Source organism: Anabrus simplex, chromosome 2, assembly GCF_040414725.1.
Source record: "Anabrus simplex isolate iqAnaSimp1 chromosome 2, ASM4041472v1, whole genome shotgun sequence".
NCBI classification, from domain to species: Eukaryota; Metazoa; Arthropoda; class Insecta; order Orthoptera; family Tettigoniidae; genus Anabrus; species Anabrus simplex.
Genome location: NC_090266.1, coordinates 699411842 through 699422832, shown reverse-complemented (window position 1 = coordinate 699422832; position 10991 = coordinate 699411842). Strand labels below are relative to the sequence as shown.

At 43.1% G+C, this 10991-nt stretch overlaps 1 protein-coding gene across 1 annotated transcript; it reads left to right on the top strand.

Annotated features, from left to right (window-relative positions):
• Nucleotides 1-1536: 1536 nt before the first annotated feature.
• On the top strand, nt 1537-5616 carry LOC136863644 (cuticle protein 38-like). Its single transcript, XM_067140009.2, has 2 exons — nt 1537-1548; nt 5350-5616. The coding sequence occupies exons 1-2, from the start codon at nt 1537-1539 to the stop codon at nt 5614-5616; spliced, it is 279 nt and encodes a 92-aa protein (XP_066996110.2).
• The last annotated feature ends 5375 nt before the right edge of the window (nt 5617-10991 follow it).

Genomic DNA, 10991 nt, shown 5'->3' with positions numbered 1-10991 from the left:
GTTGTGAAAATAAAGGATGTCATTAATATGTAGCTGATGGCACGTTTAACTTGGGTGCATTATTTTGACCTGAATACAAATTAACAAACCTTCCTCGTCATCTTCACTTATAATGATCAAGGTTCTCTTCATTCATTTCTCTTTAAGATTAGTTCTTATTATGAATCTGTATTCATTAATATTAGGGGCTGCCTGGCCGAGGCGATAAAGGCGTGCTCAGTTCGCCCGAAAGGACGTGGGTTCGAGTCCCCGTCAGGAAGTCGTAAAATTTAAGAAACGAGATTTCCACTTCCGGAGGTGCACATGGCCCTGAGGTTCACTCATCCTACATCACAAATGAGTACTGGGTCAATTCCTCGGGGCAAGGGTGGCCGGGCGTAGAGCTAACCACTTTACCCCCTCAAGTGCCGAGGTTACGGATAGTGGAAGCCTTTACCTTCCACCCCTCCAAGGGCCTTCGGGGCCTGTATGGAGATGACTTTGCTTCTTTCTATTCATTAGTATTGTTTCGGGAAGGTTATAATGAGAGAGAGGAATATTCTTTGCTCTCTCAACCAAGCAGTCAAGCTAGTAACTGTCCGACATGACGTAAACTCGTAACCCACATCATTTTTAAGAATGACATACCGGGCGAGTTGGCCGTGCAGTTAGAGGCGCGCGGCTGTGAGCTAGCATCCGGGAGATAGTGGGTTCGAATCCCCCTGTCGGCAGCCTTGAAGATGATTTTCCGTGGTTTCCCATTTTCACACCAGGCAAATGCTGGGACTGTACCTTAATGAATGCCACGGCCGCTTCCTTCCGACTCCTAGGCCTTTCCTATCCCATCGTCACCATAAGACGTATGTGTGTCGGTGCGACGTAGAGCCACTTGCAAAAAAAATGGCATGAATACCAAAAGTTTTAAACTGATTATTAACAGAATAGAAAACAAAAAACACAAAAGTAGCTTTAAAAATAAAAAGCCGTGAAAGTGTTTAGTGTCCTCCATAAAATGTTATTTCTGGGGTTACAAGGTGACGCGCAAGACAATCTCCGAACAGACCACGAAGGTCCCTGGATGAGTGGAAGGTAAATATTTCCACTGACTGTAGCCTCGGCTCTTAGTGAGCTCTATGACCGGCGGCTATGAATGAACATAGTATTCAGTTTTGGTGTGGGATGAAGAAACCTCAAGGCTATGTGCCTCTCCAGAAATGGAAGCCTCGTTTCTAAATGTTTGGTCTTTCTGACGGGGAATCGAATTCATGTCCTTCCAAGTGAACCGAGAATACATTTACCGCCTCAGCTAGGCAGCTCCTTTCCATATACGGAATTAATATCTCCTAGTATTACCTAGTAGTGGTCTCACTAAGCACTTATGTAGGAGCTGCAGGAGGGGCAAGTGAACAAACCCCACTGGAGTTGCTCTCCGATATCAGGGTCAGTTCCTGTCACTCTTTTAATGCACCTTGACCTACAGCTGAACGATATATAAGTTCGTTCGCTGGCGATATCGAACATACTCGATCTCCAGCAGACCGATCAACAACTCTTAACATGTACAAGCTGGTAAGGACTTAGAGGGTCATCTGGTAATAAACAAAACCAAATTCCAGAGTAGCGGTTATTATACACCGATCAAGTTATTAGTCTGCCCATGCTGTTGTTGATTCATTTTCGAGCTACGACTACACATGTAGCCTAATATTGAGTCCAATCAATTTAATAACTTCTTAATTTATTGATTATATTGATGTTATATTGATATTATATAGTATATTATTATTATATTATATTGTTGGTTTTACGTCGCACCGACCAGTCAGGCCGTATGGCAACGATGGTACACGACTGGGAAGGAAGCGACCGTGGCCTTATTGGAGGTACAGCCCCAGTATCAGCCTGGAATGAAAATGGGAAACCAGGGAAAACCATTTTCTGAGTTAACGATAATGGAGTTTGAACCTCACGATCACCATCTAGCTAAGAGCTACGCAGCCTTAACCACACAGCCAGCTCGCTCGTTTATGTTATTCAGGAGTCATTAATAAACAATATTATGATTAAGGCTTAGGTTACATGTCTCATAACCAGAATATCAGCATTTTCAAATTAACTAATTAATGTGAATTAACTGAGACTGTACTGTAAAGAACATACAGGTCAGTCACATTATAAACTACTTAGCTGAGTGTCTCAGGCTGTAAAACGCTGGCTTTCTTAGTCCAAGTTGGCAGTTTCGATCCCCTATCACTCTGATGGTACTTGAAGGTGCCTCGCGTTGGTAGATTTAACAGCACGTAGGCTAAAAGAACTCAAGTGGGACAAAATTCCGCCAGCTCAGCGTCTTCGAAAACAGTAATATTAGTTACTGAGACATAAAATCAATAACGTTATCACAGTTTAAGCTAGCACGAGACTCAGTGAGCTATTTCCAATGTTATATATTTTTAAATAGCTTCTGTTTGGTATTTACAGTCACTAAGTCGATAACTGACCGGTGATGTCTTCGCGATGACAGAGGGTAGCAATTTATATTCCCTCGATAGACAGTAGATCGTCCAGGTATGAGAAGCTGCAGTTCACAGGTGTGAGAATAAAGGCCCAGGTTCGAAAACAATTATCAAAATTGCATGATTGTCCTGTTTTACAAACCTCAATACACGAAGAATGCTAGAATTTTAAGTTACAGTTTCTTATCCACATTACATATTTAATGCAATCATCCCACTACAGGCACTGACGTATCATAGATTATCACAGAAGGTACAATAAATTCTAGTAACACAGACAAGGCCACAGCACAGGTTTTTACACAGTTTTGACAGCGATCGAAACACAGGTTTGTTGATCAGTGTACTCCAAGTCCCTTACATGAAGCAAAGGAGATGTCTAGCCGAAGCGGAAGGACTTAGGTTCGATTCCCCGTCAGGAATTGGAATAATTTATAAATGAGATGTCCACTTCTTGAGAGGCATATGATCCTAATATTCACTCAGCCTACACCAAAAGTGAATATATTTACACTATAATTGGCGGGCTGAGTGGCTCAGACGGTTGAGGCGCTAGCCTTCTGACTCAAACCTGGCAGGTCTCAGTCCGGTGGTATTGAAAGGTGCTCAAATACGTCAGCATTGTGTCGGTAGATTTACTGGCACGTAAATGAACTCCTGTGGGACTAAATTCCGCCACCTCGGCGTCTCCGAAAACCGCAAATGTAGTTAGTGGGACGTAAAGCCAATAACATTAAAAATGAGTATTTGGTAAAGGTGGCCGGTCATAGAGCTAACCACTCTATCTCACCTAGCGCCGAGGTAACGAATAGCGGAATACTTTTTCTTCCACTCGTCCAGGGGCCTTCTTGGCCTGTAAGAAGAAGGCTTTGCTTCGCATGAAGCAGCAACAGCAACAACTCAACCATAAATGGTATCATGTTCGTTAGTATAGACGTAAGTAGCAAACTACCCCGCTCCTCCCACTGCCTTGCACTCCTCATTACGACGCCACCATCCGACTTTTCGGTTTCCCTACAACAACACAAACTTTGGTGGTGCTTTTTGCAGCCTCCGGGCTGAACACCTAACACACGGTCTTTAGTGAGGTAGTCTAGGACCAAGGAATAATGGTCCTTTCCGTTTCCTTTCTACGAGCAATGAGGTTAACTTGGAAAGTTGATTGTTGTTATATGTTAAAAATTGAAATGTTTTCCTTTTTGAATTGATGTATTGCCTAATTGAATTGTCTAATAATTTTTATTCAAAAATATCGTGATCGTCTCAAGTGTGAAATGCTTTGCGGTACATGTATCTTCAGACTGATTGGATTTGAAGGAACGTTAAACTTATAGCTTAATTGCTATTGAATATTCTGCCCTTGAGGCGGTGGAGGTGGGATCCCTCGCTGAGTCCGAGCGAAAAACCAACGCTGCAGGGTAAACGCATTAAGAAAGAAAGAAGAAATAATATTATTGACTTTTATAATCTTAGATCGCAATAAGTCGTTTCAATTCGTTAAAAATAAACACACTAAAGCGGGTCACAATCTCAAAACCTTATTATTGAAGAATCTACAGAAACTGTCTTAACCACTCATTTCGTATTTGGATATGATTGTAACACAGTTTAAATTCATTTTGTGAGCATCTATGAATATGTTTAAGATCTTTAACCCAACATCAATAAAAAAAAATCCCAGTTGTTTGAGTTTATCGAGTTCTGAAACTATTACAATTATCACCTAATATCTAATATAGTAGGTACTGGTCAAATGGACCAAGTCAGCGTACACTAACTTTAAAATTAATCATGTTTAATAAGGAAAATTGATTATTTTGAATTAATTAAGTAAAATGCATCTAATAATGATTTTGTGATTAAATCCTATTTTAGGTAGGCCTACACATAATTTATGCCTTATATTTTAAGTACTGTGCCTTTGCTGGCAGGACCTAGTGTTTACAGTGCACTATGTCTTCTGGTATAGACTAGAGCAATTTTGTTACTTTCATTGATCTGTCTCAGCTTTATCCTTGGCTTGGACAAAATGAAAGTGACTGAGGTCTGGTATAGACTAGAGCAATTTTGTTACTTTCATTGATCTGTCTCAGCTTTATCCTTGGCTTGGACAAAATGAAAGTGACTGAGGTATGAGTGATGCTAGTAATGCCATTCCTTTAGCAGCCAGTCCCTACTATGAATGGTGTGAAAATATTGCTCATAGGGTCAGTTAGTAAATGCATTTCAGTGGGCTTGGCAGACTGATATGTATTAACTTCTGGCTCCGCGAGGAAAGCAACGGGAAACTACCTCACTCCTCATTTCCCTAGTACGCCTCTTCAGTGATGCCTAGGCCATCTATGACAGCTGATGGCGGAACTGTTGAGGATCCAACCAGCCTTCGGGCTGAGGACTAAACATACATACATACATACATACATACATACATACATACATACATACATTTCAAGTTCATCTTAAACGCGTTCTCTATGATATGTTGCAACAATTTACATCAATATTATCCTATTTTCCACATGTAGATTTATAACAATAATAATTTATAATAAGTTTAAATTTTTCGGTTACATATGTCGAATATGCTATTATGGAAGTCGTTAAACATTGCCTGTTTTCCTGCAAAATATCTTTCTTTTGTCGGTTTATGTATCTTAATCTCCAGTATCGCTTAAGCAGAATTAAACGGAGTGTTTACGCTTCTCAGGAGGAACAAACACTAGCCAATCTGAAACTGATGGGTAAGATGTGTTCTTCCATGAATCAGCTGATATATCAGATATTTCATAAAATCTTAACCTCTTCTTGAAAAATATCTCGGTTGCAGCATATTGAACACGATCTGCTATTATTCCAGGTTCTCCTGCCTCTGCTCTTCGCCGCCGTCTCGGCCGGTTACCTGGGCGCTGCTCCTGCCGTGGCTACTTACGCCGCCGCTCCCGCTGTGGTCGCCGCCCCCGCTGTAGCTCATGCCGCAGTCCCCGTCGCCACCTCTTACGCTAACACTTACAGAGCTCCCATTCTCAGGGCCGCTCCTGCTGTGGCCGTGGCTCATGCCGCCCCCGTGCTAGCTGCTGCCCCCGCTTACGCTGCCTACTCTGCTGGCCACGCTTACATCCACTAAATATTAATGTAATGCAATAAATTATTTAAAACATTTTCAGTTATATGACTCTTATTTGCGATCATTTTCGTCCTTTGTACGAGTTCCGATCCCATCAAATCCAAGTCAGTTCTTGCATTATATGAGATATACTGTACTATGTGTTTAGTATCTTTCGCAGCCTTACAGAGCTCCAGTACTCAGGACCGCTCCAATCGTAGCCACATTATCTTCTCTTGACTATGCAGTATTTTTCCTTAGTACCGAGACATTATGGGAATGTAGGCCTTATGACACAGTCATGGTCTATGAAGACGGTTACACCCCAGATGAATTGCAGTTATAGGAGTGCCACGAGGTCACCGTTCCATCATCCCAAATGGTATTGCTTGGCTCTCTTGACCGGGTCTGTTGCCTCTCATATCAACAGCTGATCTCACAAGGCTGAGTGAACCGCATTCCAGCAGTCTCCATACAGAAACAAGAGACCTTAGTAAATCTAAAGTCGCCATAAGACCTATCTGTGTCGGTGCGACGTAAAGCAACTAGCAAAAAAAAAAAAAAAAAAAAAAAAAAAAAAGTAAATCTAAAGCTATCGGAACCATGGGTGAATTAAACGTCATTTGAAAGTAACCTGGTGTTTTCTTTATGTAATAGCGAGGTCTTGCTAGCAGACGGTACCTTTCATGTTTATCCAATTTATCTTCGACAGTTATACAGTATAAACTACAACTCATGTATAAAAAGGTGGACGATATCTGCAAGTCGTTTTTGCTTTATTGCTTGCCATATCCATTTTTTTTTTTTTGCTATTTTGCTTTACGTCGCACCGACACAGGCAGGTCTTATGGCGACGATGGGACAGGAAGGAGCTAGGAGTGGTAAAGAAGCGGCCGTGGCCTTAATTAGGTACAGCCCCAGCATTTGCCTGGTGTGAAAATGGGAAACCACGGAAAACCATCTTCAGGGCTGCCGATAGTGGGGCTCGAACCTACTATCTCCCGAATACTGGATACTGGCCACAATTAAGCGACTGCAGCTATCGAGCTCGGTCTTACCATTTCCAATGACTATTACGAAAATATGTAGTCGCTTATAAATCTCCTATGTGAGAATGAACTGAACCCAAATACAGTGTGCTGTTACATTATGAATACCGTGCCCATGCAGCAGTAAATAGTGTTCTTCGTACTAAAAATGTTCGTGGGCGTAAATTTCATTTGGGCCAATCCTGGTAGCGGAAAATTATAAATGTAGAATTGCGGAATGACTATCGGTATAAGAACAGTAGACTATGAATCTAGTATCTGGTTAAGATCATTTTTGGACTGCCATTTTTACTTTGTGAAGAAATGTCAGATGTTTTCACGGAACTTATTGGTGTCACTCCCTCAGACATGTATTCTCATTATGGTTTAAAAATGAATATTGACTTCTCTTTCTCCTCATATTTCGACCGTTGAACGATCAGGCACAACGATGATGAAAATAAGTAATGGAGTTGAAGAACTTCATCGACATTCTAAAAGCCTCTTCTACTCAGAAAGTCATTTCCATTAATATTTATTTGCTGAAAAGCTGAAACTAACGTACAAATGAAGAGTAGACTTACGTCATTCTACTTCTGAAAGTAGGAAAAACAAAAAACATGAACTTATTCTGCTGCTTTGGCATGACTATGGAATAGGACAAAAGTTACGGCTCTATGATATCATAGTAATTGGTACGAAACAACCACTGAAAGATTTTTAATGAACGTTGCCACTTACTTTGAAGGTGAATAATTTGTACTGTATTTCTAATTAGCTCATTACTTCGACTTGCGATTTTATCCTGTGAGTGCTGTGGTTTAGATTTCTGTCCAAATATATTTATTTATTAACTTTTTCCTTTTGTCCTGTACTGCTAGGACGAGCTGAGAATCGAACACAGGACCTCCGCGTAATAGGATGACACGCTACATTCGGGGCTGGCAAAAACTACTTAGGCCAGGATGATCCAAGCGGGCAGACCCGTGCTTGGCCCAGACCTGCCTCGGGATCTTACTGCTGAAAGTGAGTCTGGAAGAAGAGAGAGGAAGTGAGTGGGAGAAGAGGTGGAGGAGAGTGAAATGTATGGACGGCTCCCTTTATAAAAAATGAATTTGAGAATGACAAATACTAGCCTTTACGAAAAAACTTACTTATATTACTTACTTAGTCGATCCTCTTCTACCCGAAAGTGTAGAGGCAGAAAATACGAGGGCTATAGACTAAATAAAGTAGTACCGGGCGAGTTGGCCGTGAGGTTAGGGGCGCACGGCTGTGAGCTTGCATCCGGGAGATAGTGGGTTCGAATCCCACTCTCGGCAGCCCTGAAGATGGTTTTCCGTGGTTTCCCATTTTCACACCAAGCACATGCTGGGGCTGTACCATAATGAAGGCCACGGCCGCTTCCTTCCCACTCCTAGGCCTTTCGTATCCCATCGTCGCCATAAGACCTATCTGTGTCGGTACGACGTAAAGCAAATAGCAGAAATAAAGTAGTGGCAACGTAGTCCAGACACTCGCAGGAGATCGGGCATGCGCAAATGGGATATGAGAGCGGTCAGGTGGCGCTGCTGTCGCTGTGTAGTGTGCATTTGACGGGCATCCAGTTGGAAGTGTCGTTGCTGTGTGGCGTTGAAGTGAAGAGTGTCGATTTCACCGCTCTAAAGCGTGTTTTCAAAAGGTGATCAGCGTTCTTGGATTAAAATCGACGTTGGCCGTGGCAAAAAATGCATCAGAAATGTTATCGAGGATTAAGTGAAGCCTATGGCGAGAATACATTACCGTATAAGACGACTGCACGATGGGTCAAGGCGTTTTGTGCTGGTCGGAATGAGGCTGAGGATTTGCACCGCACAGGTCAGCCCTCCATTCCTCGAAATCAGATCGAGATCGTGAGTGGTCTCGTTTCCGTAGACCATCGATGAACTGTCCGGGAATTAGCCGTAGATGTTGGTCTCAGTCATCAAGCGAAATGTCTTAACAGGAAGAAAATTACGTCCTGTTGGGTTTCACATCAACTCACCGACGTACATAAAGGGCACCGGCATGCAATGGCTGGCATCCACCTGGACAGATACCGCAACGAAGGAGATGCTTTTATGCACCGTATTGTCGCTATTTATAAGGCGTGGGCACGGGCCTGAATTAAAGCGTCAGTCGAATACATGGCGTCACCCAGGTTCACCACGTCCACAGAAATTTCGGCAGGAACCCAGTCGGGTGAAGCTTATGCTGATTGTGAAATACGACTGCGAGGGTGTTATTCTTACTAATGCTGTGCCTGGGGGACAAACCGTCAACGGTGACTATTATTGCTGATTTCTGGAACGACATCTGCGTACGGCTATCCGGCGCAAACATCCACGTTTACTGCGAGACGATCGCCCTATCATGTTGCACGACAACGCACGTTGTCTTGTTCCAAACTATGTCAAGCTCTTATTGCAACGGTGGTCTTGGAACACCCTCCATACTCACCAGATATGAGTCCTATTGATTTCGACTTGTTTCCGAAGTTCAAGGAACCCCTCCGGGGCCACAGATTTCCTGACAGGGCACGCAGTAGGGCGCTCCGTCACTTTCATAACAGACGCAGGGGTGTCAGAATTTTGCCCCGTAGGATATCTTTAACGTGTTGAAAGCCAATGACACGGAGTTGTTACCTTACAGCCTCTACTGTACACTGACAGAACATAAATATAGAACACACTGTGATAAAAGTGTACGTGTTTCATCTGAGGGTTATCGTATTACTCTGTGTTTTGTGTTGTACGTTTTGGTTATTGCACATGACAGGCTTTAAATTACTCTGGTTTTTGTTTTATACATGTTGGTTATTGAATATTGCAGGCTTTTTCCCTATTGTGAAGGTATTTCCTCACAAATAAGGTTGACTGGTGTAACAAACCGAATGAATCCTAAGTATATCAGTACCGGTACTCTGTTTTTTCGAGTTGCTTTACGTCGCACCGACACAGATAGGTCTTATGGCGACGATAGGACAGGAAAGGACTAGGGATGGGAAGGAAGCGGCCGTGGCCTCAATTAAGGTACAGTCCCAGCATTTGCCTAGTGTGAAAATGGGGAAACCATGAAAAACCATCTTGAGGGCTGCCGACAATGGGGTTCGAACCCACTATCTCCCGAATACTGGTTACTGGCCGCATTTAAGCGACTGCAGCTGTAACGAGCCATCGGAGACTACAGGTCCCTTACAGCAATACACTCAGAAGGCATCCCTGAGCAACCTCCGAAAGTTTGTCGGTGGAGTTCGGTTTCGCCCTGTTGATATCTGATGAAATGTCTACGAGGTAATCGGGTTTTCTTTACTACAACCTGTGACAATAAAGTTCGGTGAATGAAGTCAGAACGGTTGACCCGGCAACACTGGCGACACATAACGCTGCACCTGCGTAGCAGCAGGTTTTGACTACCTGCTCCCAACGTTGTTCAGTTGAGCATCGTGTGTGTGCCGTGTTAAGACCTGTTTGACACAGTGCGTGTTTAGTGCGTTGGTTCTGAACTGCGAACAGGAACATGAACGACCAAAAGGTAAATGTACAGTTGTGTTTTAAGCTTGGCAAGACACCGAAAGAAACGCATGCGATGCTGGTACGTGTTTATGAAGATCAAGCACTGTCCTTGAAGTGTGTGTATGAGTGGTTCGCCCGTTTTCAAGGAGGCCGGGAAAGTGTTTCTGACAACCCCCGTAGCGGAATACCGGCGACCGCCGTCATTGACGAAAACATTGAGAAGGTGAGGACATTAACCACGAACGATCGGCGATTAACTATGCGCATGATAGTGGAAGAACTGCAGATTAACCGTGAATCCGTGCGACAAATCGTTACCCAGAAGTTAGGGAAGAGGAAAACGTGTTCTCGTTTTGTGCCACATCACTTGACTGACGATCAGAAGCAGGCACGTTTAAAGGCTTCGCAGGATTTTGTCGAAACGGTGGATGCAACACCAAATTTCTTGAACGGTATTGTCACTGAGGATGAAACCTGGTGTCTCAGGTACGACCCTGAAACGAAACGGCAAAGCATGGAATGGCGTTCTCCGGGATCCTCACGTCGGAAAAAGGTCAAAGCCGAAAAGTCACGCATCAAACTCGCTTTGAAATGAAAGAGATTTGACGATATTTCTGACATCCATTGAAACGTGACGAGGCTTTTGAACACCATCCCAAAGGAAGCCTTCTTGCAAAGTTTCCAGGACATGTATCGCTGGAAGGACAGTAACGTCACTGTCGTGCATTGTTCATCTATGTTGATAGTAGAGGACTATTCACTATTCACCGAACTTTATTGTCACAGGTTGTATATGATTGGTTTATATTGTATGTGATCAAGCTGAAGAGATTTG